This window comes from Eschrichtius robustus, chromosome 20 (assembly GCF_028021215.1).
Source record: "Eschrichtius robustus isolate mEscRob2 chromosome 20, mEscRob2.pri, whole genome shotgun sequence".
NCBI lineage: Eukaryota > Metazoa > Chordata > Mammalia > Artiodactyla > Eschrichtiidae > Eschrichtius > Eschrichtius robustus.
Window position 1 is genome coordinate 18,363,416 of NC_090843.1, and position 27,822 is coordinate 18,391,237.

The 27,822-nt window shown below is 42.7% G+C and overlaps 3 protein-coding genes and 1 non-coding gene across 5 annotated transcripts in view; 1 reads left to right on the forward strand and 3 right to left on the reverse strand.

Annotated features, from left to right (window-relative positions):
* Positions 1-27,822, forward strand: part of LOC137755070 (large ribosomal subunit protein eL19) — a 406,958-nt gene that overhangs the window by 150,928 nt on the left and 228,208 nt on the right. The gene's annotated exons all lie outside the window — the stretch shown is intronic.
* On the reverse strand, positions 17,434-20,118 carry SPMAP1 (sperm microtubule associated protein 1). The gene is made up of 3 exons (XM_068531820.1): positions 19,912-20,118; positions 18,454-18,553; positions 17,434-17,591 (listed from the first exon to the last, which is right to left on the reverse strand). Exons 1-3 carry the CDS (start codon positions 20,116-20,118, stop codon positions 17,434-17,436), a joined length of 465 nt encoding a protein of 154 aa, XP_068387921.1.
* On the reverse strand, positions 22,578-27,744 carry RPL23 (ribosomal protein L23). The gene is made up of 5 exons (XM_068530912.1): positions 27,653-27,744; positions 27,010-27,093; positions 26,580-26,708; positions 22,821-22,934; positions 22,578-22,713 (listed from the first exon to the last, which is right to left on the reverse strand). Exons 1-5 carry the CDS (start codon positions 27,663-27,665, stop codon positions 22,631-22,633), a joined length of 423 nt encoding a protein of 140 aa, XP_068387013.1. The 5' UTR covers positions 27,666-27,744; the 3' UTR covers positions 22,578-22,630.
* LOC137755658 (small nucleolar RNA SNORA21) lies at positions 26,843-26,978 on the reverse strand. The gene has a single exon (XR_011072052.1). It is a non-coding gene; the product is annotated as a small nucleolar RNA SNORA21 (small nucleolar RNA).

Here is a 27,822-nt window from a genome sequence, read left to right on the forward strand (position 1 = left end):
CCCCAATCCCCTACTACCACCACTTCTCCATCCGGACGTCATTCTAGATCTCTCCCTCATCTCCAACATCCAATCAACAAGATTCTAACTGCTCAACATCTCTCAAATCTATCCACCTCACCATGACATTCACCACCTGCCTGGTTCAGGCCATCATCATCCCTCACCCGGTAGAAGTCCACTTCCCCGTTTTCAGTTTTATCCCTTATAAATCTATGCACTCTTTTTATAGCTAAGAGTGATCTCTCTAAAATGCAGATATGATTGTATCAACCCACCGCTTTAAAACGTTTCATAGCTCCCCATTATTCATACTATAGAGCCCGCGTTTAAAAAATGTGAAGTCCTGGGAACTCCCTGGCGGTCCAGTGGTTAGGACTCTGCACTTTCACTGGTGAGGGCCCGGGTTCAATCCCTGGTTAGGGAACTAATATCCCATAAGCCGGGCTGCGCGGCCATGTCGAGTTCTTTCATGATCTGACTCTTCTTACCTCTCCAGCTTCATAAGACTCCCTACCTCTCACTCACTATGCTAGAGCTAAACTTTTATTTCCCTAGCCAAACACTCTTAACAACAACAACAAAAAAACATGTTTTAGTGGGTAATACATTGTAAATATGTTTTAAAAGATACAAAAGTCAACACAGTAGGGAGTTCCCTGGCGGTCCAGTGGTTAAGAATCCATGCTTCCACTGCAGGGGTCCTTGGTTTGATACCCGATCAGGAAACTAAGATCCTGCTGCTGTGTGGTGAGGCCAAAAAAAAGTCAATGCAGTAGAAGCCTTCCACCATCCTTATACCCTCCTCAATCAGCGTTCATTTATCCCATGTTTCCTTTACATACCTTTATAATTTTATGTTACATATTTAAGTCTTTGATCCATTTGGAATTTTTTTTTTTTTTTTTTTTTTTGGTCTTTCTAGTTGGATACACATTCACCTCAACACCTCTACAGAATAATCTTATATTTTCCCTACTGGTGTGAAATACATACATATATACATATACTATATTCCTATTTGTATCTGAGTCTGTTTCTGGATTCTCTATTCCATTCCATTAATCCATCTATTCATGTGGTCTTATCAAACTGCCCTAATAGTTTTATTTTAATGACGTAGGCCTACTTCTCCCTCACTACTCTTCTTTTTCTGGAGTTTCCTGGTTCTTTTTACAATTTTATTTTAACAAATGAACTTTCAGGTCAGCTTGTCCAGTTCCAGAAACAGTGTTTTTTATGTTATTATTGAGAGATATATTAAATTTGTAGATTAATTAGGTGAATTATATTATAGCACTTGCTCTGTATTATAATTGCCTATGTACTTGTCTGTATCCATGTAAGTTCCATAATGCTAGAGACCTCCACCTTTGTGTCCCTTGTGCTTGGCACAGTTTCTGGCACATAGCAGTTGCTTAATTATTGTTAAATGAATACATGAATGGATGGATGAGCCTTAAAAGCCCTGTGTTCTGAAGTCACCATTGACCAGAGTGTTTTGCTTAGGGCATGACTGCATAGAAATAATAATAATCATTAATATTAATAATTCCATACAGTAATAATGGGGGTTATATGTTTGAAAAAGCAATGGCTTTGACTTGCATTTGAATCACAAGTCTGTCAGCTATGTTACGTGACCTTGGACAAGTTACATAACCTCTCTGAGAGTTTTTCCTCATCTGTAAAATAAGAGCAATACCACCTACCCTGCAAAGTTGTTGTAAGAATTAGATGCAATTACATTTGTAAAGCATTTCACATAGTCTCTGGTAGATAGTAGACGCTCAATAAATGATAACAATTCTATCCACAAAGTTACCAATATCCATAGTAACTTCTCTTCTAGGGCTGATTGACACCAAAGGTTAGGAGGAAGAAAATGGTTCTAAAAGTCAGTGGTGCCATAGTTTTGTGGTGGAAAGTACTTGAAAACAAGACAGGGCTATTTTTGAGGCAGAGATAACTGAAATTGCAGAAACTACATGAACCAATTTCTTTTCACCAGTGTTTCTCAAAGTGTGACCTGGGGACTACCTATAATAGAATACCTTGAAGGTCTTCTTAAACATGACATGTTCCTGGACCCTACCCTTGAACCACTGAATAGACTTTCCAGGGGTGAGATTCTCAGATTCTAGAAAGTTCTTCGTGTGATTCATGTGTACACTAGAGTTTGAAAACTACTGCTTTAGAATAAAGTTAGTTTTCAAAGATAAATAAATAAATGAAATAGTCTTGTCTTAAGCCAGGAAACCTAAAGGTTATTTACAAACACTGTAATACAGAGCTGTTTTCCCAATGAGGAGAGGGGCATTATGAGAGGCAAATCAAGGAATTAATTGCCATGACTGATCTGTGTTGTCTGTCGTCATCATTTATTCATTCATTTGTCCATTCAGTGGATGTCAGACTCTGGACAAATTGTACTATAGCCATAGTCTTTAAACTGATAAATGCTCTTCCCAAGGTAGAGTCAGGTCTTTGCTACTCCTCAGCTACTCCAGAGATAGTTGTCCCAAATTCTGCTGCTTTGGAGATTGTACAAGCCAGCCCTACAGTCAGGTAACCATAAATAGCCCCACAGCTGTTAAGTCAGGTTAACAACTATAGGCCCTGATCAAATGGTCTGGTTAGGCATGAATCTTGCAGAAAGTGGTGGAAGAGTGAGCTGTTGAGATAGGTTAAGCCAGAAAGCATCATCCAAGTTAGGGAGCATTCCTTTCTTCCTTCCTGCATCCATTCAGCAACCGAAGGGAAAGATTATTATGTGCTAGTTAGCACTATACTAAGAACAATGCTAAGTATGGAGGCTACAAAGATGGAAACTTTCCCCTGGCCTTTATACCCCTTTATGGTATAAAGGAGGAGGCAGATGCCTAAATACCTGACATCACTATAGTGTAGCAAAGGCCATAAATGAGAAACATACAAAGTAATATATTAACCCAGGGAAATAAAGATTTTTTGCACAGTGAAGCATAGTGTGTGCTGGAGTCAAAACATACCTGGGGGGCTTCCCTTGTGGCACAGTGGTTGAGAATCCGCCTGCCAATGCAGGGGACACGGGTTCGAGCCCTGGTCTGGGAAGATCCCACACGCCGCGGAGCAACTAGGCCCGTGAGCCACAACTACTGAGCCTGCGCGTCTGGAGCCTGTGCTCCGCAACAAGAGAGGCCGCGATAGTGAGAGGCCCGCGCATCGCGATGAAGAGTGGCCCCCACTTGCCGCAACTGGAGAAAGCCCTTGCACAGAAACGAAGACCCAACACAGCCAAAAATAAATAATAAATAAATAATAAATAAATTAAAAAACAAAAAAACAAAAAAAAAACATACCTGGGTTAAGATCCTGGCATGCCACATTGCAGGTCAGTTAACCTTTCTGAGCCTTTGTTCCCCCATTACTAAAACAATGATTTTATTAGCACCTAACCAACCTCATAAAGTTGCTGTGCAGATTCAATGAAGTAATGTTCTACTTCTCCACTTCAGTCATTCAAGTACCACTCTCAAAATTTTTGTCACATTCATAAAGCAATGATATTTAATACTTTTACTTACATTGATTCACCTTTTTAAAAAAGTCCCCAACATTTTATTACAAAATTTTTCATTCAACACAGGTGAAAGAATTTTACATGACACACCCATATACTACCAACTAGATTCTACAGTTAACATTTTGTTCTACTTGCTTTATTATATTTCTATACACATACCTATCCCTCTCTCCATCCAGTAAGTCCTCCTATTTTTAGTACATTTTGAAGTAAGTTGCAGACAAACAGTACACTTCCTCCTAAATACTTCAGCATGCGTATCATTAGCTATAATTAGATATTAAGTTTTTACAGTGTTTATGTTAAAGTTACATTAAATGAAATGCATAAATCCTAGGTGTATGTTCACTAACTTTGTGTAACCCAAACTTCCAGCAAGAAATGGAACATTGACATCATCCCTCATTCCCCTTCCCAGTTAATCTTTGTCCCTTCCCCCAACAGGCAACCACTTTTTTTTTTTTTAATATTTATTTATTTATTTAGGCTGTGCCGGGTCTTAGTTGTGGCATGCGGGATCTTTAGTTGCGGCATGTGGGCTCCTTAGTTGTGGCATGCATGAGGGATCTATTTCCCCGACCAGGGATCAAACCCAGGCCCTTGGCAGTGAGAGTGCAGAGTCCTAACCACTGGACCACCAGGGAATTCCTGCTATGAATGTTTCTATATAGGTCTTTTGTGAGCATATGTTTTCATTTATCTTGAGTAAAATCCTAAGAATGGAATTGCTGAGAGGTAGGTCAATATATTTTATTTTTATACAAACTGCCAGACCTTTTCCCAAAATGGTATATACCATTTTACATTCCCACCAATTTGCTTGAGAGTTGGTATCTGGTGTTGTCAGTCTTTTTAATTTTAGACATTCTGATACATGTGGAGTGTCACAATGTGGTTTTAATTTGCATTTTTCTGATAACTAATGATATTAAATATTTTTTCATGGGTTTATCGGCCATTTATTTGTATCTCTTCCTTTGTGAAATGTCTCTTCAAATCTTTTCTCCATTTCTTATTTGGATTGCTTACAATCTTTTTACTTTCAGGTAGTAAGAGTTCTTTACATATGCTGGATGCTAGTTCTTTGTCAGATATATATTTTGCAAATAATTTCTCCTAGTCTAGACTTGCCCATTCATTTTCTTAACAGTGTCTTTTGACAGGCAGACACTTTAAATGTTGATGAAGTCTAATTTATCAATATTTTCTTTTATGCTTCTTGTGTCCTCTTGGTAAAGGAAAAATTATTCATGACACTTGTTAAAGAATAATGTTATTTAAGATTAGGGCCAATAGGGACCACTGCAGTGGGGTCTTGCAGTGGGGGAAAGAGATTGGGCTCGACTCTGAATGAAACATGGGCAAGTGGGAATTTACAGCCAAGCAGCAGTGCAGGGGTTAGTGGATGGAAAATTACTAAGAAAAAATATCAGGGGCAAGGATAGAATTCTGGCTAAAGCAAAGTAAAGGCAGGCCAGAATGATCACACATCACCTGCAGGATGATGGGGGATGAGGGACGAGGTCAGATATGGCGGAGGGAGGATTCTGATTCTAACTAAACTGACTTCGCAAGATTCTTGCTAAAATTGGACAATGCAGAGAGGAACACGGAAGTCCAAAAGTCAAGGCTTAGTTGGAAGAGAACTCAGAAGAGCGTGCGTGCCTAAGTTTGCTCATGGAGAGACTCCTAGTCATGCACTAAGAAACCTTTGCCTAGCCTAAAGTCAGAGAGATATTTTCCTATGTTTTCCTTTAACAGCTTTAGGTCTATGATCCTTCTAGAATTAATTTTTTTGGAGACAATCATTTATTTATTGGACAGGACAAGTTCATTTAAAAAGGGGGACATCATAAAAATGTGTTTAGCCTGGGGTTGCAAGCATCAATGCTCACAACTCCAATGGAAACAGGCCACATAGAACCAGGAAGGTATTGACATGCCACTCGAAAACAAGCCACAATGCTTAGGAAACAATTAGAGAGTGTTAAAAAAATAAACAACAGGCCCCCAAATGGAGTCACTTGTGCTAAGTCTCACATCAGCAAACCAAGACTTAATACCTAACGTAACTGCAGTTTCAGCTTCTCCCAGGAATGTGACCAATCTGGAATTACCTGGTCAACACTAGTGAGGTAATCTACTTGATAGACCCCCCAACTATCCCCAAAGAAAGGTGACCTTGCCTGAAACAATCCATTCTTTGCTAGAATAACTTCCTTGCTCTGCCCCCTTCCGCCTATAAAAGTTTTCCATTTTTGTACAGCTCCTCAGAGCTCCTTATGAATTGTGATATAAAACCAATTAGATCTTCAAATTTACTCAGTTGAATTTTGCTTTTCAACAGGAGTCACAGAGCATAATAATAGTCTCCAATTCACCAATCTGCATTTTCTGTGGCTGGGTCATTAGCCCATAGCATTTGCCTGGTTTTGTGGTTATTAAGAAGGAGACTTCCTGTAATCTAGAGAGCCTTGAAGAGTACACACTTCTGGATGTCACTAAATCATAGTCAACTCTAGGCTTAACTAGCTCACATCACTACATTTTGGGTCTACCCTAGGTAATGATGAGCCATCTCTGGAATTTATTTTTGTATATGGTATGAGATTCATCTTCTTCCATATGGATATCCAGTTATTCTAGCACCGATTTTTGAAAAGACTTTTTCTCCCCATTGAATTATTTTGGTGCCTTGTTGAAAATCAAATGACCATATAAGTGGGATCTATTTCTGGGCTCTCGATTCTCCACCACTGATCTATTTGTTGATCGTCATGCCAGTACCATCTGTCTTGATTACCATAGCTTTATATGAAGTATGGAGAGCAGGCAGTGTTAAGTCGCTCAATTTTGTTCCTTTCTTTGAAGATGACTTTGGGTATTCTAGGACTTCTGTATTTCCATATAAATTTTAGAATCAGCTTGACAACTTGAAAATGCTGGAATTTGATTGGGATTGTGCTGTTTCTATGGGTCTGGAGAACTGACATCCCCTATCATTGCTGAGTCTTCTATATGTGAACATGGTATATTCTTTTATTTATTTGAGTGTTCTTTAATTTCAGCACTGTTTTGTAATTTTCAGAATAGAGGTCTTGCCCACCTTTTGTTAAGTTTATTCCTAAGTACTTTTAAAGTATTTATTTATTTATTTGGTTGTGCCGGGTCTTGGTTGCGGCACGTGGGATCTTCACTGCGGCATGAGGGGTCTTTTTTTTTAAATTTATTTTATTTATTTATTTTTGGCTGCATTGGGTCTTCGGTGCTGTGCACAGGCTTTCTCTAGTAGCAGCGAGCAGGGGCTACTCTTTGTTGTGGTGCAGAGGCTCTAGGCACGTGGGCTTCAGTAATTGTGGCATTTGGGCTCAGTAGTTGTGGCTCGCGGGCTCTAGCGCGCAGGCTCAGTACCTGTGGCGCACGGGCTTATTTGCTCTGCGGCATGTGGGATCTTCCCGGACCAGGGCTCAAACCTGTGTGCCCTGCATTGGCCACCAGGGAAGTCCATGAGGGATCTTTTAGTTGCGGCATGCAGGCTCTTGGTTGCAGCATGCATGTGGGATCTAGTTCCCTGACCAGGGATCGAACCTGAGCCCCCTGCACTGGGAGCACGGAGTCTTAACCACTGGACCACCAGGGAAGTCCCAGTATTTGTGTGTGTGTGTGTGACGCTATTGTATTTTTAATTTTTTTGATAGTGAGATGTTTTTCTTTCACTTTTATTCTTTTTTTAGCAAGAAAAAAAATTTATTAAAAGAACAGTGAAGGAATTCCCTGGTGGTCCAGTGGTTAGGACTTGGCGTGGCTTGGCTGAAAAAAAAAAAAAAAAGAATAGTGGAAAACTTACTGATATTGAAAACAAACTTATGGTTACTAAAGGGGAAACGTGTGTGGGGAAGGGTTAAACTGGGAGATTGGGATTAACATATACACACTACTATATATAAAATAGATAACTAATAAGAACCTACTGTATAGCACAGGGAACTCTACTCAATATTCTGTGATAACTTATATGAGAAAAGAATCTAAAAAAGAATGAATATATATACATATAACTGAGTCACTTTGCTGTACACCTGAAACTAATACAACATTGTAAATCAACTATACTCCAATAAAATTTTAAGAGAGAGAGAATAGTGAAAATGACTCATATGTCCATTAATAGAATGGGTAAATAAACTGTGAGAGTCAGACAATGAAAGATGACAATGAAAAAAAACAAGCCACTGATAGAGACAACAACATGAATATATCTCACAGACCTAATCTTGAGTAAAAGAACCAGAGAGTATGCACTGAGCATGTGCTGTTAGTTCCACTTATATAAAGTTCAGAAACATGCAAAACAGATCTATGGTGTACGTGTCAAGACACTGGTAACCGTTAGTGGCAGAGGGACTGCAAGGGCACCTGGTGAGGGATCCTGCATGCCGGTTACCCAGGTGTGCTTGGGGTGGGATGTTCATTGAGCTGCACACTTTTGATATGTGCTCTTTTCTGTGTATGCGTCAGCGAAAGTCACACAGAAAGAAATCAACACAGAGCTACTCGGTAGGGCAAAATGTCATCCGTTAAGTGCTGAAGAAGCAGGGTTGGGGCTGTAGGTCCAAGCATGCTTCCCAAACCTGGCACAGAACTTGAATGAGCCCCTCTCTTGCTGTGGCTGAGCACTAAATGCCGCTGTTTGCTTGGGGACGCCTCTGCCTGGGTTATGCCCGTATCAGGACCTGACATGGGATTATTTATGCATCTGTTTATTTTCTGTCTCCCCAACTAGGGTGTGATCTCACTGCAGGCACATAATAAACACACAACAAATACTTATTCGATGTATTTGCCTCTATATCCTTCCTTCACTGAGCAGAATTTGCCTCCTCATGGATGTACTCTTTCACCTATATTCTTTTTTTGCAAACTTCCATCGTCTTATATAGATACAAAGTAAAAGAAATAGAAGAAGAATTTTTCCCTATGATGAGAACTCTTAGGATTTACACTCTTAACCAATTTCATATACAATATACAACAGTGTTAATTATGTTAATCACGTTGTACATTACATCCCTAGGACTTATTTATCTTATAACTGCAAGATTGTACCTTTGACTACCTTCATCCCATTCTCCCCACACCCCGCCTGTGGTAACCAAAAATTTGATCTCCTTCTTTATGAGTTTGTTTGTTTGTTTTTAATAACTACATTATTTTTCAGAATCCAGCAGCTTTTTTTTAAAATCAATTAATTATTTATTTTTGGCTGCATTGGGTCTTCGTTGCTGTGCGCGGGCTTTCTCTAGTTGCGGCGAGTGGAGGCTACTCTTCGTTGCAGTGCGCAGGCTTCTCACTGAGGTGGCCTCTCTTGTTGTGGAGCACGGGCTCTAGGAGCGCGGGCTTCAGTAGTTGTGGCACACGGGCTCAGTAGTTGTGGCTTGTGGGCTCTAGAGCGCAGGCTCAGTAGTTGTGGCGCACGGACTTAGTTGCTCCGCGGCATGTGGGATCTTCCCGGACCAGGGCTCAAACCCGCGTCTCCTGCGTTGGCAGGTGGACTCTTAACCACTGCGCGACCAGGGAAGTCCCTGTTTGTTTTTGAAGAATAATTGACCTACAACACTATGTAAGTTGCTGGTGCACAATATAGTGATTCAATATTTCTATACATTTCAAAATGATCACCACTGTGAAGCTATTTTATTATTATTTCTCTTGTCCGCACCACACGCTCGTAGAATTTAATTCCCCCACCAGGGATCAAACCTGGGCCCTAGTAGTGAAAATGCCAAGTCCTAACCACTGGGCCGCCAGGGAATTCCCCACTTATTAGTTCTTGTAGCTGTTGTATACGGAGTCAATATTTACTTAAATTTATTTGAAAAAGAAACTTTAACAGAAAATCAACCCTTTGGAAAACAGTCTAGCAGTTCCTCAAAAGGTTAAACATAATTACTGAAACAGAGCAGGACCCTATGGTCCTTCCCCGCCATATCCTCTGCCTGCCTTTTGTCTGTGAAAAAACTTTAGCCAAAGAATAAGTTTAATCAGAGAAATAAGATAGTTTAGTCATTAAGCATAGTCAAGGACCTTTAGTTCCTTCTCAAGGGCTATAGATAATATTCTGAGCCATGTCCTGTGAGCTGTCTTGTAGATACTGAAACCCCCCCCCCCAGAAGTTAACTACGTGATGACCAGACTGTAGCCATGACATAAGCTGCTACAATTCCGAGAACTGGCCTCAAGGAAATGGGAACAAACTGACCCTGGAACTGAAGATTAACTGTACTTAAAACAATCAAGATGACGCTGGTCAGACCACCGCCTGACCAATTTTAAGATGACTGTCAGAGCTTTCTGCATGTAGCCCCCTCCCTCCGTCTATAAAAGCTCTTGCCCACTGATTGTCAGTGGTGGGGAGTCAGCCTTTGGACAGGAGTCTGCCCTCCCCCCGGTTGCCAGCATCCAAAGTAAAGCAAATTTTCCTTTCCACCAACCTTGCCTCTTTATTGGCTTTTGAGCGGTGAGCAGCCGGACCCCACTTTCAGTAACATTACCAAATGACCCAGCAAGTCCACTCTTCAGTATAGATGTAGGTTAAATGATAACATATATCCATACAAAAACTTGAATATTCATAGTGATGAAATAGAACTCGTATTTTATAGCAAGAAAAATTTAAACAGAAAATTTGTCTTTGCCCATTTGAACCTCCTCCCCCTCCCCTTTAGTGTATATTGTACATATGCATTAACCAGATCTCTTTAGAGATAACATTCCTTCTTAATCTCAAGGTTCACAACTCCTTAGGAGATAACCTTCCTTCTTAATCTTGTGACCTGTGGCCCACCCACTACTTGCTTTGTACCTGTGGACCTGGATTGTGTAAACTGTCATTTAATGTACAGTCCTCAGTCTCAAAACCATATATAACTGTGCTTTGACTCTGATGGGCAGAACAGTTCTCAGAGCTTTCTGAGAGTCTGTTCCTGGGTTATAATTCTCAATTTGGCTTGAATAAAATTTTCCATTTCTTTCTTAGATCAACTATTTTTTTCTTTGACAATAGCAGCATTATTCGTAAGAGCCAACACATGGACACAACCCAAATATCCATCGACTGATGAATGGCCAGATAAAAGTGGTATATCCACACAATGGAATATTATATGGCCATAAAAAGGAGTGAAGTCCTGATACATGCTACAACATGGATGAACTTTGAAAACCAGTGTGCTGAGTGAAAGAAGCCAGTCACAAAAGACCACATGTTATATGATTCAATATATATGAAATGTCTAGAATAGGCAAATCTATAGAGACAAAAAGTAGATCAGTGGTTGCCTAGAAATGGATAGGTTGGAGGGAATGGGGAGTGATTGCCAATGGGTATGGGGTTTCTTTTGGGGTTGATAAAAATGTTCTACAATTGATTGTGGTGACCGTTTCACAACTCTGTGAATATACTAAAAACAATTGAATTGTGCATGTTTGATAGGTAAATTTATCAAATACGAATTATATCAATAAAGTCATTTAAAAAATAAAACCAGGGGCTTCCCTGGTGGCGCAGTGGTTGAGAATCTGCCTGCCAATGCAGGGGACACGGGTTCGAGCCCTGGTCTGGGAAGATCCCACATGCCGCGGAGCAACTGGGCCCGTGAGCCACAATTACTGAGCCTGCGCATCTGGAGCTTGTGCTCCGCAACAAGACAGGCCGCGACAGTGAGAGGCCCGCGCACCGCGATGAAGAGTGGCCCCCGCTCGCCACAACTAGAGAAAGCCCTCACACAGAAACGAAGACCCAACACAGCCAAAAATAAATAAATAAATAAAATTTAAAAAAAAAAAAAGTAAATTGAAGTTGAGATCTTAAAAAAAAAAAAAAAAAGAAAACCAGTATCACTTGCCATAAATAGAATGGAAAATCAAATACAAATTATTCAACACTAGCTAGGGAATTTCATGGCGGTCCAGTGGTTAGGACGTCATGCTTTCACTGCCCAGGGCCCGCCGCGTGGCACAGCCAAAACAAACAAATAAAAAACACTAGCTAGATAGTTACATCTACTCTCTTTGATTAAAAAGAAGAGAGGATTCAGAAGTGTTAGACAGTTGACACCAAATAAAACTTTTCCCTTAAGTTACTCAGGAACAAAAAAGAATTGAAAAAGGAATAATTGTTTCACTCTGTGGTTCAGTGTTTTTTGTGACCTGTTGGCTAGCTGCTGTCAAATTGCATGTACCTGTATACCCATCCCACCCTTGGGACAGACTGAGGTACAAGATGTGAAGCCAAAGTACAGCACCGAGTGTGTGGCATGTACTCCATCCACTTAAGCAATTCTTACTAAGTGGCAAAGGAAGGGACATAAAAGCATTTCAGCTATCAATGTACAAACAGGCTTCTAAAAGTGATGCCAACTGGGTTTAAGCTGTCTCTTAGAAATAGAGGGGGGAATTTCTGGGGAAGAAAACTGAATTGAAATAGGGGCCAGCTGCCTTGTGATGAACTATTCCACCACGGAGTTCTGACCCCCACCAGCACATTGCCATTATCCAGTAATAGACATTCCTTCTGAATATTGTAAGGAAGTACTCTCTCCCCAGCTGGGGCCCTGTGAGAGCAAAAGGAAGGGACAGCAAGTCCCTTCTTCCACACTTTGATGATTAATTAATTAATTAAGGCAGTTTCAGCTGACCTTTCTCAAAAACTTCCTCAGCAACACTGGGTAGAATTGGACCCAAAGCCCCCAGGTTTCCTGGAAACTACTAAGAGACAGAAAAGGTGTAGTGATTGCATAGGGAACAGTAGGACTTGAGGTTGGGACTCCTGCTGGGTAATGAAAGATTCTAGTCCTGCTGTAATAAGTCCAAATTCTGTTAAGTGTTGCAATCCTTAATTAAAAGGGTGGGGGACTCCCCTGGTAGAGCAATGGTTAAGAATCCGCCTGCCAATGCAGGGGACACAGGTTCGAGCCCTGGTCCGGGAAGATCCCACATGCCACGGAGCAAGTAAGCCCACGCACCTAGAGCTTGTGCTCGGCAACAAGCCACCGAAATGAGAAGCCCGCACCCTGCAACTGATATAGCCCCTGCTCGCCACAACTAGAGAAAGCCCGCGCACAGCAACGAAGACCCAGTGCAGCCAAAAAATAAATTAATTAATTAAAAAATAAATAAATAAAAAGGTGACCTTTTAATTACTAGGGTTAAAAGGTGGAGGTGGCTCAGTGTGTTGAAAGCAACTTCAAATATCATCCTGGCATGTGTCTATCAAAACAAAGACACAACAAAAAGGGCAAGGAACTGAAGACAGCTTTCATTTGACCAAATGTGTATGTTGGTAGAGTTATATCTGTTGTTTGGCCAACAACTGCCATCCTATGTGGGGCACACGGTGTGCGCCCAGCACGTGGTAGGTGTTCTGTACTGTGGCTACATGAATAAATGAGTGAATGAATGAATGGGAGAATGCAAGAAAACTGTTTCCTGGCCACTGTAAAGAAAGAGCAAGCACAGCAAAGCAGTTGCTCCTAAGGAATTCCAACTCAAGAGATAGGCCACATGTATGCACATTTTAAAATCCATATAAAAATAATTATCATAGAGAAACAAACATGGAACATGTGTATTTATCAATAGCTCCATCCCCTCCCAAAACTCTTCTAAAACAATAGCATATATAACTTGACAAGGGCAAAGAGAACTGGAGAGGGAACAGAAGAGCTGTGTCAAACAGTTTTTGAAGATGGAAAGCAGTGTGGGGGTGTGTGATTTAGTAGAGAAGAGGAAGCTGAAACCTAAGTATTGGCTCTGACAGTGGTTCTTCATCTTGAGTGCACATTAAAATGACCTGGGAGATAAAGAAACAAATCTGGAGACCTGGGTCCCACTAGGCATCAAATTTTAAAATATCTCTGGGTATATGGCAGTTCCTCAAAAAATCAAACATAGAATTACCATATGATCCAACAATTCCGCTTCTGAGTACATACTCCAAAGAATTTGAAGTAGGCACTCAAAACAGATATTTGTATATTCTGTTCATACTGTTCATAGTAGCATTATACACAGTAAGCAAAAGATGGAAGCAACGCAAGTGTCCACTGACGGATGGATAAACAAAGTGTTTATTTATGTTTTTATATATATAAAATTCAGCCTTAGAAAGGAATGAAATTCTGACACCTGCTACAACATGGAGGAATCTTGAAGACTTTATGCTAAGTAAAATAAGCCAGACACAAAAGACAAACACGGTGTGATTGCACTTATATGAGGTACTACAGTAGTCAAATTCATACAGACAGAAAATGGAATGGTGGTTTCCAAGAGTGAGAAGTGTGGAGAGGAACAGAGAAGAGAACTGGCTGATACTTGAGGAATCCCAGAAAAGCTGGGAACTTGGCACCACCAGGTGGGCTGCAAATAGGGAATTTTGGTGAAAGTCTATATAAGGAGCAGTTAAGATCCTTAATCTCTATCCCCAGTCCCAAGGGTGAAAGATCTGTTGGGGAGACTGAACCTGTAAGACCCCTCCACTTCCAACTGGGTGGCCAAGGTCTTTCAGAATGGCTGTAGGGATCAAGCGAAAGTCTGCTTATTAAAAAATGGGGTCACTAATTCCCTTCGTCCTCCTTGTTCTACTCCCCAGGCAGGAGACCTCAGAATTTTTCTATGGAGAAACTAAATGACCCAAGGAATAGGGGCATGGTGATCCACAGATATAGGCATTTGGAAGTTCCCAAATGAAAAGGCTGGCTCACCGTTGGACTCCCCACAAGGAAATCCATCAGTCAGCAAGCCCTACTGAAGAATACAGAGCTTCCAATGGCCTTTACCCTATGGAGTGCCAGTTATTTGGTGAATGCTCTCAACACAAGAATCTAAAACCAAAGGAAACAGCAGCAAAAAGGACACTGAGGAAAAATAGACAATACTTGGAGAAGAATACTTCAGAAACAACCATAATTTTAAAGAAACCAGAGAATAACCTGTATCCATAAAACTAGAACAGAATATAATAGCAAAGGAGCAGTTGGAACTATTAGAAAACTGAAATCAAAAAGCTAACAAAAAAGTCGGAAGATCAAATGAGCAAATCTCCTAGAAAGTACAACAAAAAGACAAATGGAGAGTAGGGGGGAAGAAACAGACAAAGGAACAGTAGGACAGAAAATGTAAGTCCCCAGATGAGCAAACAATGGAGAACAAAGTATAAAAGAAAAATAAAACTTAAGATAGGATTTGAATCTCTAGATTGAAAGGGATCACCATGTACATCATTGAAAAACTTCAGAACATCAGGAACAAAGATTCTAAGATTTTACAGAGAGAAGCAGGTCACATATGAAATAAGAATGACATCAAACCTACCAAGAGAAGCTAGAAGACAATGATTTTCAAACTTCTGGAAAAAAAAATTCTCAACAATAATTTTATTCCCAGACAAACTATCTCTCAAGTGTTTGGGTAAAATAAAAATATTTTCAGACGTGCCAGGACTCAAGAATTTTGCCTCCCATATATTCTTTCTCAAGAAGCTCCTGTGGATTATTCTCCACCATATAAAGAAGGAAACTAAGAAAAAGGAAGACATTGCCCAGGAAACAGAGAGAATCCAACACAGAGGAGACAGAATGGGAATTCCCAAGGCACCCCAAACTGGGTGGCAGGTCTAAACAGCCTGAAACAGAAGGATGGAGGGTGTCAGGAGGACTGCCTTGAAAAATTAATTTGGTGGGTTTGGAGCAGGTGAATAATTGTACTGTGAGGCTGTTGAAGTTCAAATTACCAAGAGGCACAAAGAAAAATACACAAATGAGAAAATGAGGTAATTTTCTTCAGAAAAGTTTTCAAGGAAGGAAATACTATCACAGTATATATGGATAGACTCAATAATAAATAGTATTTACATGATCATGATAAAATGTGAACATGATTTAATACAAAATTTTGATTTAATTAATTTTAACAAATGGGAAATAAAGGGGCGTGAGAAAGCAAACCTTTGACTGCCAGGACTGAAATTTGTAACTTACCATGCTCTCTCCTTACAGTAGTTTCTTCAAGGAGGATAAAAGGTGTAGTGGTGATGCATTCATTTTTACATCCAAACACCCATCCCTCTAATTCTGGGGTAATATCTCGTGTTGTCAAACCTGGTGAGGCAAGACCACCTTGTCGCCTTCCTGGAGGAAGACGACATGCATGTCTGACCACGGCTCGGCCAATCAAATGCTTCCACTTGGCATTTTCAAACTTGAGGAATTGTCCTGAAGATGTGCCTAGGGTTCTTGGCACAAGCAGTGGACACTTCCAGGGACAAGACTGAGCTGGATTTCTAAATTATATCTAGAAGAAGTGGGTAGGTCTTTTTTAAAGTTTCTTAGCCACACAGCACCTGTGGGATCTTAGTTCCCCGACTAGAGATTGAACACACACTCCCTACGTTGGAAGCACTGAGCCTTAACCACTGAACTGCCAGGAGAGTCCCTGAATAGGTCTTTTTAAAAGGTGAGAGTCCCTGAATAGGTCTTTTTAAAAGGTATCTCTTTCTTGAGCTACAGAGTGCTCTTCCTCTGACGGCTGTGTGTGAATGTGTCACCTTCCACTAGACTGAAAGCTCCCTGAGGACAGCTGCCCTCTTTCATCTTTTAATTCACCGCAGCCTTGCGTGTACTAAGCTCTCAACAATACATGTTGTACGAATGTCTTTATCTTTACTCTGTCACACATCATATTGCTAAGTTCTGTTCACAGCGCTCAGATCTAATCTTAGACTAAGAATTTCCTCATGGACTTTGTCTTAACTGAAGCCCAACAGAGTCCTCCAGGGATCTGTTCTCAGTGGTCATTTAGAATGTGAGAGTAACTAGTACTTCTGAACAAGAATCTGTTGAGAATTCTTGTCTTCCTCCTCTAGTGACCCTGGGGCTGGGAGTGAAGAAATATTTACTCACTTCCACTTAATGGAAGTAAAAGGATAAAGGAGGAAGAGAGGGGGCAACCAGGATTGAACCAGAGACCCCTTGATTTGCAGTCAAATGCTCTACCTCTGAGCTATAACCCCATCGCCTACTGGGACTCTCTTCCTTGTCCACTTATGGTGATTCAATACAAACAGGTTCCACCCACTCTGGCATTCCGGCAAGCTTTGTATTCGAAAGCTCCACCTCCTTTTCTATCCATCATCTGCTCTGGTTTTCCTCTTGGCCACCAGGAAACTGGGTGGGGCACTTGAAAAATGACATGCTGGAAACTAGCTGAAAAGGAAACTGACATAGCATTAGTAGAGAAAGCTTCCGTATACACGGTATTACTGTGTCAGAATCCTCGGCCCCAGATACACTCTGTTCGTCCTCTGCCTCTTGATGAGTTGAGGGTGGGAAGGAGAAGGAAGATGTCAGTTCTTTCGGATGGGATGACTCAGGAAAATCAGGAACTCCTTCTCAGGGCAACCGATGCCAATCCCTGTGGCCACACTGCCTGCTCTGTTCTTGATGGAAACAGTAGCCAGCTTCTGACCTGGGCCGTCCCGATGCCTGGGGAAGAGCTTGGATGAGGGCTTAAGTAGTGTGGTTCCTCCTTATCACAGCGGCAGGGGAGACCTGAGGCCTCTCCTTTCAAGCCTGGCACTCCGTTTGCATGGAGTTTAAGGGCACAGCCTGAGATGCCCTTTCTCCTCCCACCTCCTCCATAGGGTAGGGAAGCCGAGGATGGAGAAACTAGCTTGCCCCCTCCACCAGCCTCAAAGAAGAAACAGCACACTTGGAGACACACACACAAAAGTTTTAATATAAAGTAACACTGAGAGTTCATATACACATCTTAGAAAGTCAGGTCGAGGAGTGTGAAGAGAAGAGCTGCTGTTAGAAGAGAGGGAATTGGGTGACCTCTCCAAAGACAGATGGGCGCTGGCGGAGGGCTGGGGTGTTCCGGCGATAGCCAAACTGACCATTGAACCCCTGGGTCACTTTCAGATTGGCATTATAGTGGTCATGTCCGGTCACCTGCTGGAGGGAATGCCCTTGCGGGACAGAGAGAGAGGCCTGAGCCTGTATTCAGCCCCCTCTTGCTTTCCCCACTCCCATTGGGCTGGTACAGGAGGCCAATCCAGTATAGTCACAGTGCTCCCATGTCCCAGCTGAACCCTCAATCCTGAAAAGCCAAGGGTTGGTGAGGTGGAGGAGACAGATGGCATCCTGGAAACCAAACCTCATACTAGGAATAGCATGCAGGAGGAGCGTGAATGGTACATGCTGGGACGGGAAGGGCCAGAAATTTCTGGGCTTGGCTGAACTTGCTTTGCTGCCAGGAGAACTGAGAAAATTTCACCCTTGCATCTGACCCAGCTGGAGAAAATGGATGAGCTCAATTTGGCCAATGGTGCCAGGGGACATGTGACTAGAATGTGGCCAAAGGGTGGTGGAGTTGGGGTGGGAGGAGGGTTCACCCTGCCAGAAAAACAGGTCTCAACTCTCCCTTTTCCTGTTGCTGCTAAATGGGGCCTAGAGAGTGAGCAGGACACAGCCTGCTCTGGGAGCAGTGAGAAGAACACAGGCTTTCACTGGAAAGAGTAGAATTCCAACCCCAGCTCAGCCCTTCTTAGCAAATCATTTTAACTCCCTAATCCTCAATTTCCCTGGCTGTAACCTGAGGATACTCTGAGGGTAAAAAGCACCTGACATACAGCGGATGCTCAATAACTATTAGGGAGCACTGTGACACCATCTGCACATGTATGAGAGGAAGAGCTGGAGGATGCAGTCAGACCCTGGGTCGCCTCCCCCAACCAGGTCTCTTTATGGCCCAGTTTCTCTCTCTGTGGAATGCACACCACTCTTCCTAGGTGGGACCATGGTGAGACTGGAAAGGGAGGTGGCACTTGCCTGCCCCTGCCCAGTTTCTCCTGTTGAGGTATCTCTGTCCTTGCCCGAAGATATGGAAATAATCCACTATCCAGCCGTCCCTTCCTGTACCGCCATGATCCTGAGAATGAGGGAGAAAATGCAGAAGACTGTCAGTCATGATGCAGAGAGATGCACAGTCCAACCCCCGCCTCCGGGCTTGTTGGAGGGAGGGAGAAGTCACAGCCAGGGGTAACAGGGCCAGACAGATTAAATATACTTAGTGACTTATTGCCTTTCAGGGAGAGGCAATGTAGCCTGGCAGTTAAGGGCTCAATGTCTAACGCCAGAGAGACTGGTTCTAATTCCAGCTCTACCCCTAACAAGCTGTGTGACCTTAGGACAATGACACAGCTTTTTTGGACCTCAATTTCCTCATCAGTAAAATGGGGGTTTGCTTTGAAATTTAAGTGAGCTATAAAGGGCCTTCAAATAAAGGGCCTGGCATACTAAAGTTTCAATAAACTTGATCTTCATTTAAATGAAAATAATACCTACCACAAATGGTGTCTGTGACGATTAAAGAATACTTACAAAATGGAACATAGAAAATTTGAAAAGTGTGTACACCATATTATTTCTCAAGCTTTTAAACTCTCGAGTTTTCCCCCAGATTCTGGCTCCTTCTTCTATAAAAATTACGAGTAGACAGCAAACACACACAAACATGGCACACACAGATGTGTGTGTCCATATGCATGTACTGAACACACATGCGCACACACGAACACCCGGGACCACAAAAACTCCCAAGATTTGTTCACAGAATAACCCGCATTAAGTCCTCCTCTCCCTAAGTCACTGACATGTATTATAGACACAAACATTGGAAGCAAAAGTGTTGAAAAAAATTGGAGCTGAGCCTATAATAGCCTCAGAATCTTTGATCCCGGGGAAGTACTCTGCGGGGGAGGGGCAACATCCACGAGGGAAAAGGCCTGGGGAGAAGCGAGGGCTGCAGAACTTTGGGAGGTTTCCTTCCAGGCAGCTCACAGAAAGTCGCAGCGAGCGAGCCCTCTTGAACTATGACGTCACCGGACCGAGGGCACCTCACCTAGGCAGTTCTTTGTCTTTTTACCGATTGTCGGGCTTATTGAGAATTTGCGGCGGGAGGTCACCCCAAAGGGTGGATCCGTGATGCCAAAAAGGACAAAGAAACCCATTTGTGTGGCAGAGGCTTGCAGAAACCCAAAATGAGATCATTCTCAAGTTCAGGCGTGGAAGGTGGTTCTGTGAGCTCAGTGAGCTTGCGCTCAACACCTGTCTCCCGCCTCCGCCAGTTCCCGGGTTTCATTAAGAAAACTGAGAGGGTGCGAGTCGGGGAGCCTCCCTGGTGGTGAGGGCGCTGCCATGAGACGCCCGGATCTGGGAAGTCGGCCCCCCCACGAAGGCCAAGCTCTGCGGGCACAGACGGTGGGGTCCTCCGCTGCGCTCCTGTACCTGATCAGTTTTCCGCAAGATGGGCGGAACCACGCGGCTCCGGAAGTACCGGCGGGCGTGGTAGTCCTGCTGCGCGTTGTAGGGTGGAATCGCCGACCAGAGCTTGGGCCTCACGTGCTCATAGGTGCGGGCCATGGTGCTCACGGCCACTCCATCCAAGATGAAGCTCTTCTCCAGCCACAGAGGACACGCGCAAAAGTGCGCCATCCTAACCGCCGCAGCCTCCGAAGGCTTTTCTAGCGCGAGCGGAGGGTCCTAGGTGGGGGCTCCCCTGCGCATTGTTACGTGATGTCAAAGACTCCTGTGACACAAACCCTACTGTCCCCATCCTACGAGGTAGGCTCTCGGGGCTGAGGGGGAAGTTGCTTAAATGGTCCAGAGGTCAGGGATGTCTAGGAGGGAACCATGCAAGAGGAATCAGAGATCGAAGAGAAGGGGGATTACTGAATGTGGGCAGTGTTAACGCAGTCGGGCCCAGCTCCCTGTTTTCCTTTTAAGAGCAAGGTTCTCTGCTCCCACTTTATTATATATATTTCCCAAACCCAGTTCCCTTGAAAAGCTTGTACCCAGAAAGGATCAGAAAGAGCTCAGAGAGCATCTACTTCCAACTCTCGTTGTACAGAACTGGAAGTTGAAGCTCAGAAATGTTGGAATATTCCCTAAACCCATTTAGTGGCAGATCCAGAACCAGAATTCAGATCTCCTGATTTCCAGTAAACGCACTTAAAGCACTTCTCCCCTCCCCACCCAATTCTTTTCATCAGCTATTCCTCCTCCCGTTAAATTTAAAAAACCAACAAAACAGTAAAAGTTGTATACTTATCAATAAAACAGTAAGTACCATACTTCCCTGTCTAATACTATGTATATATGATAGGATACAGCAAAACATGAACAGTGATTTTCCCTAGTTATTGTTGTTACAAGTGATTTTTCCTTCCTTTATATTTTTTACTTCCCAAATTTCCCCCTTGAATAATAAACCCTTATATAGATGCTTTACATATCAAAGTGGCTTATACAAATTCCTCTGCTCCTCACACCAACTGTGAGGTGCTATTATCATTTTACAGATGAGGCAATAAATTCAGGAATTCTTTTATGTTACTATTACAATACTAGTAACATAAATATATTAAATAATATAATACAAAGGCACACGTATTAATTAGAAAAAGGTTACATTATACCTACACGTAATAATCACCAACCCCAGCATCTCAATACTCAGCATATTCAATCTTTCTACACTATGACAGGCGAGCTCCTAGCAATCAAATTTGAAATTATAGGAAGTCTATAATTTGAGCCCATTCTATTAAAACGTGAAAAGAACCTGGAAAGAACATTAGAGGACTTGAGAGGACGAGGGGAAAAAATGACAGGCCCAGCTCTCACCTCACATTTGAGGAAGGCAGGTGAGAAATTTCATATTATGCAATGGGATAAAAAAAGATTCATTTTAAATGGAGTACCTGGGGGCTTCATGTCACATTAAAGACTTGAAATTCACCAGCCTGAAGGATGGGCTAGGGGAGGAAGACTGGTCTATTTTACAGACTTCAGGATTTAATATTCCTAAAACCAAGACTGACTCAGTCTAGGCAGAGGACTGGTCCTCAATCTTGGCTGCACTTCAGAATCTCTTAGGGAGCTTTAAAAAGTCCTGATGCCTGGGTCCCACCTCCACAGTCTGACTTAATTGGTCTGAGATATGACCTGGGCACATTTTCAACTCCTCAGATTGAGAACCACTGCTTTCTAGTTCTGGTACATCTGAAGGACAAAAGGGAAGTCATCTCACCAAGTGACTGTGCTAGGGTCTTCACATACACTCTAATCCTCAGCCTTTCATTGTACCCAATCTTACAGATAAAACAATTTCCAGATACTAGATACGCGGACACAAACTTTAGTGTAAAAATCCTCTTCCAACATCTTCAGGCCAGACTATTGATCCAAACCAGCTGAGTGCTCATTTTCCCCAGACCCTGAATGTCACCTAAATCAACTGTCATGGCTTGGAAAACAAAAAAGCTACAGTGTTACTCTCATGGCTAGGAAAAAAAAGGCTAATGTTCAATACCTTCAGACAGAATTTGCCAGGGCTCATGCCTGTTGTGCTGGCATTCTATCATCTTTTATTCTCAAGCTAGGGTTTGGCAGATATATGACCATCGTGTCAAAATACTTTTGATAGCAAAATACTTGCAGATATTAACAACTTAGTCGTCTTCCATGAGAGCAATTATTATGTGTCAGGTTTTACAAATGTAAACTCATTTATGTGCCAACTTACCCAAAGGAAACCTGTTAACTGCAGAAGTGCACATATATACGCGTGTACCTGGTTCCTACTCACATCACTCCTTGAACTCCATGAGTGTTAAGGATCTGACCATACATGCTACCTTTTCTCAAATACCTTTCTAACTGTAGGGCAGTCACCTGGGATAACCTGTCACCAAGCAGTATCTACCACCTGCAATTTAAGAACTGAAAAACTCAAGTTTTTACAGCAGAAATTGCAAAGTCCCCAAAGTCTGCACACTGACAGAAGTGCAATGACTGTTTATCTTTTTTTACACATGCCCACAGAAAGTCTGCACTGGGTAGTTTTATTTTACAGAGGGGGTAAGGGTTAGGTGGTGTCAAGAAGAGTGACATGGAGCAAATAATTTTTATTATCGTTTTTTTCTTTTACAAATACACCGAAGAATCATGCAATGCTGCCAGCATTGGATGCAATCCTGGGCCACAAGTCTGCACATTCCTTTGCAACTGGTCCTGTGATGGCAGAACCTGCATAAAAAAATGATGTGACACATAAGCTCAAAGGGCCCTTCCCTTGTACTCAAGTTAAATCATCCAGTCTCAAAAGCCTAACAACGATGTGGATTCTTTATTACCTTTCATCTCGCCTTTATTGTTTACTATGACCCCTGCGTTATCTTCAAAATAAAGAAACACACCATCTTTTCTCCGGTATGACTTTCGTTGTCGAATTACCACTGCTGGATGTACTGAGAGGGGGGGAAAAAAAAAGCAGCTGTCATTTAACCTGCCAAGTTCCAGTGCCACCACGAGAAAGCAATTTACACCTTGGCTAGCTCTCCAACATTTCCCATTTGGACAGAACGTATACTCATTAGCTTTTCATTTCCTAAAATCAAGTGTGAAAGACAGTGTAAACACCAATCACCCCTTAAGGAAAGACCTTACTCATTTCAAGTCCAAACTGCCTGCATTTCCTTACAAGTGTAAATCTGTACTTTGGGAGGACGATTAGCAACACACCAGCAGGAAACTTGCTAAGCACTTTCTATACTTTTCCTCACTTCACCCAAGAGGTGGGTACTATTTAAGATGCTAATGTCAGGACTTCCCTGGTGGTCCGGTGGTTAAGACTCCATGCTCCCAATGCAGGGGGCCTGGGTTTGATCCCTGGTCAGGGAACTAGATCCTGCATGCCGCAAATAGAGATCCCACGTGCCACAATTAAGACCCGGCACAGCCAAATAAATTTTAAAAAGATCCTAATGCCATAGAATTGGGAATGGGAGCCTCCTCACACTGAATGAGTGGAGAGGCCAAGCTATTAACTCCTTATTATGCAATATTCCATCCCAATTCATATCAAAACCTCCAAGTACAAACCTTGACCTAAAAATTAGCACTTTATGCCTTTCTAACTGCAGGGCACATGTTGTTTTAAGAGCAAAACCTGGAATTAACCTAAATATCTTATGACACATGCACAGAACAGAACCATTTTAAATGATTATGTACTTCTGTAATTTTTTAATATGGAAGACAATAATTTGTGAAGCAAAAATGGGTTACGGGAAGGTAACTTTCCATTTACATTGGAAAGTAGGACATAAAATATTAAAAACGATCATCCCTTGGAGGTCTAAGAGGTGGGTAACTGAAATTCAACTTCTATTTCTTATTTAATTAACTCTATGTTTAACTTTTTGAGGAAATGTTTTCCAGGGTCATAAGTAACTTTTATAAACCTACCTGCTCCAGGGCTTCCCTGGTGGTGCAGTGGTTAAGAATCCGCCTGCCAATGCAGGCGACATGGGTTGGAGCCCTGGTCCGGGAAGATCCCACATGCCGTGGGGCAACTAAGCCTGTGCGCCACAACTACTGAGCCTGCACTCTAGAGCCCACGAGGCACAACTACTGAGCCCACGTGCTCCAGAGCCCGTGCTCCTCAACAAGAGAAGCCACCACAATGAGAAGCCCGCACGCCGCAACGAAGAGCAGCCCCCACTCGCCGCAACTAGAGAAAGCCTGCGCGCAGCGACAAAGACCCAACACAGCCAAAAATAATAAATAAAAAATAAATAAATTAATTAAAAAAACCAAACAAACAAAAAACGCTACCTGCTCCTAAAGTGAACATTTTTCCAGACATTCAAAGCATCTACTGCACTTGAAAGAAAGCCTGGATTCAAATCCTGACTGACAGCAGCCTGGAGACCTTGAACAAGTTACTTAATCTTCTGGAGTTCAAGTTTTCCTCTTGTAAAGTAGGGATAATAGTTACATTTCCATATTTAATATCAGACACTAGAAATGCAGGATCTTCTAAGGACAGAGATCCTGGCTATCCTTGAAGCAAGTATTATCTATGTACATAGATGGTCTCTGAGTTTTTTAACAATGGGAAACACACTGAGTGACAGATAATATTGGCTGAGACCCTCCTCCGTTGGACTCTCATCTACTTAGAACAATTTAAATTCTCACAAATGCATCTAGCAAATAAATAAGGCCACACGAATACAGGACTCTGGATTTCCAGTCCTGCTCCTTTCCACATTTCTGTATGTTATAATTAAGTCTAAGGCCAGGAGATGTAGCTGATCCTTGAAAAATGAAGGGTTAGGGGCGCCAGCCCTCTGTGCCGTCTAAAATCCATGTGTAACTTATAGTTGACCCTCTGCATCCACTGATTCAACCAATCTCAGATAGCGTAGTACAGTAATATATTGTGGGGAAAAAAAAATCCGTAAATGGATGCATGCAGTCCAAACCCACGTTGCTCGTTGCTCAAGGGTCAACTGTATTCATTTAGAAGAAACAAGGACCAAAGAAAAAATTAAGAGTTGGAAAGTCAGAACTATTTTTATAACCATGAAGTGTCCTCTGGTCTGTCCCACAACTGATTGAGACAGACAGCACATCCTGCTGCCACCTCACCCATAGTGATGGACAATTGTTCTGCCCTTCCCTGACAGCTCCCCAGGCCACAGATCAGACCCAGCAAGTGTTCTGAGAGGAAAGCCTGTCTAGTTGCATGCTGATCCCAATCAACACATTGATTTATCAGTGCTTAAGCACAATGCTTATTCCTTGCCTACCAAGCCAAGTGAATATTAGAGGTCAACAAAGTAAGATTTCTGACCAAAAGGCTAAACACCTGGGGACAGAGTAGGATACAGACCTTCAAAGAGTAACTGTGATACATGGCTGAGACCTGTCACACGTGTACCGCACATTAAGAGGACTTCTCAGAAAAAGCAAAACATCCCAGGCCAGAGACAAACTAAGCAGGCACAGGAGAAAAGTTCAGGAGCTGGAAACTCAAGTACACTGAGTATCAAAAGCTCTAAAGTCAGTCAAGTCAGAAGTGTCTGAGGCCCCCCTCTAACCCATACATCTAGTAGGAAAACTTTTGGGGGTTGTCCACGATTAAGCAATGAGCAGCTCCTTGTTTTAGTTTCTACCAGAAGACATTTAGAAGCAACCATGCCAAACTTTTGACAAGTCACAACCCTGAGTTAATCTCATCTATGTATAATTATTCCTTTTCAAATTAGTAGTTCCTGAAAAGGAAACTTGCCTGAGGTGACTTAAGTCTTAAGACTGTGATCTCACCTGGTACCACCATGTTCATCTGTAGCCTAGGAGTCAGCAATTAATTAAAGACCTGCTCTCATAGAAGAGACAACCCTAGTAGGGGGCACAGCAAAAATCTGAGGCACAAAGGAAGGGATTTAAGTTGGAACAAAAAAACCAAGAACTAAAAGGAGAGCTGGGGAAGGAACTATGTGGATGGACTGTAAATCCCAGGACAGAGCTTTTGCTTCTATAGGTATAAATATGTGAGGTGGTCTGTTAACTATCGGCTGAACTTGCTGGGGGAAATGGCAAGGTAAATATGCAGAGCCCCTAGCTTACTTCGGAAGCCAACTAAGAACTTAACTGGGGGTGGGGTGGTGGTGGTGGATGAATTGGGAGATGGGGATTGACATACATACACTATCAATACTATGTGTAAAATAGATAACTAATGAGAATAACTAATGAACTGTACGGCACAGGGAACTCTACTCAATGCCCTGCGGTGACCTAAATTGGAAGGAAATCCAAAAAAGAGGGGATATATGTATACGTGTAGCTGATTCACTTTGCTGTGCAGTAAAAACTAACACAACATTGTAAATAAAGCAACTATACGCCAATAAAAATAAAAGAATGGTCTTTAAGACAGCAAGAATAGAACTTCAACTGCAGCTTATCTCACACTGCCTCTCAAAGAAAATCAAGCTTTAAGAGGCCCTGAGAATGGTAAAACTACTGTTCTATTTTCCAGTAGAGGGAGAAGTCCTTCAACTGTCCACAGACCAAAAGGAGGATCTGGTCTCTCTACTGACCCTTCTTTCTGAGCTCTGGTTTGCCTTTCTTGACTGTGGCCATCACCATGTCACCCACACCAGCAGCAGGAAGTCTATTCAGTCGTCCCTTGATCCCCTTCACAGAGATGATATACAGATTTTTGGCTCCTATAAAAGTAAACAAAAACAAAAAAAAAAAAGTTTTTTTTGAGGGCTTGTTAGGCAGTTCTGCATTTCCCCAACACCTCCAAGGCCTCCCCCTCCACACACACTCCCAAGCAGTTAGTCCCCCAGGTGGAACACCTTGTCACACCACCGATTGAAGCAAAACAACACAACATGCTGCTGCTTCACCCAAAAGCGGTGTTTTCACTCTGCCCTTTCTTGACGGCTCAGTGGGTCATTAGCAAAAGGCCCACTGAGTGCTTTTAAAAGGGGCAGTTTGGCAGAGTGCAGCCGAAGGTCTCACCTGTGTTGTCAGCACAGTTGATCACGGCTCCAACCGGAAGACCCAAGGAAATCCGGAATTTCGCACCAGAGGACCCACCACGTCCTGTAAGTAAGAAGGGAAACAGGAGGGGTCCCTTCACATTCTTAAGCTATACATTCATTCGCATGTGCTTCGGGGAGCGATACACTGTAGATTCGCTCTCTCTAGGACTCCTTATCCCCTCCCCATGTGCCACCCAGTTCTCAAGGCAAATAGCCAATTCCTCACTATTAGCACATTACATTGAGATTAAGGGACCTGGACGACTCAATTCTCGATCCAACTTTTGCACCACGTAGTTCTTCCTACAAGGCGAGAGACCGCACAAGTCGCCCACGCTGGGGATTAAGCCAGTCCAACTCCAACCCCATTACTGAAGCGCTAGGCGCGGAGTGAACCCGCGGGATTCGGTCAAGAATCACGACTGGATCCTGCGAACTCAACCCTCCAGGCCCCCCCGTCACTTTCGGGGGCTCTCCCGGTGCTCTCGCGGTGTCCCTCCACTCCCTCTCCGGCCCGGAGCAGAGCAAAGCGTCCCAGCTGCCCATGGCCGCCGTTCCCGGCGAGGCCAGCAGCAACTTTGCGACAGATGGCGAAGGATCTCCCAAAGCCAAAAACTCACCTCGCTTCGACATCTTGAACGCCGGAAAGGGACAAAAAGGAAGTAGTTATACAGGACACTGAGATCTCAACTCCAACGCCCCGCCCAATCTGGTCACGTGATCTGGTGCTTGTTCAATCCGCCTCTCTTCCCCAGGGCGCGGTCTTATTACGTCATAAATCCTGGACATC

Excerpts from the sequence above, each read along its gene's own strand:
- RPL23 (XM_068530912.1), bottom strand. Across the intron at positions 22,935-26,579 it reads ACCAGAGCTCAGAAAGAAGG|TACATCCAGCAGTGGTAATT; the intron begins GTCAGTAGAGAG and ends CCCCCCTCTCAG. Across the intron at positions 22,714-22,820 it reads CAATAAAGGCGAGATGAAAG|GTTCTGCCATCACAGGACCA; the intron begins GTAATAAAGAAT and ends TTTTTTATGCAG.
- SPMAP1 (XM_068531820.1), bottom strand. The coding sequence starts at position 20,118 with ATGGCGCACTTTTGCGCGTGTCCTCTGTGGCTGGAGAAGAGCTTCATC. Across the intron at positions 18,554-19,911 it reads TCTTGCGGAAAACTGATCAG|GATCATGGCGGTACAGGAAG; the intron begins GTACAGGAGCGC and ends CCTCATTCTCAG. Across the intron at positions 17,592-18,453 it reads GAGAAACTGGGCAGGGGCAG|GGCATTCCCTCCAGCAGGTG; the intron begins GCAAGTGCCACC and ends CTGTCCCGCAAG.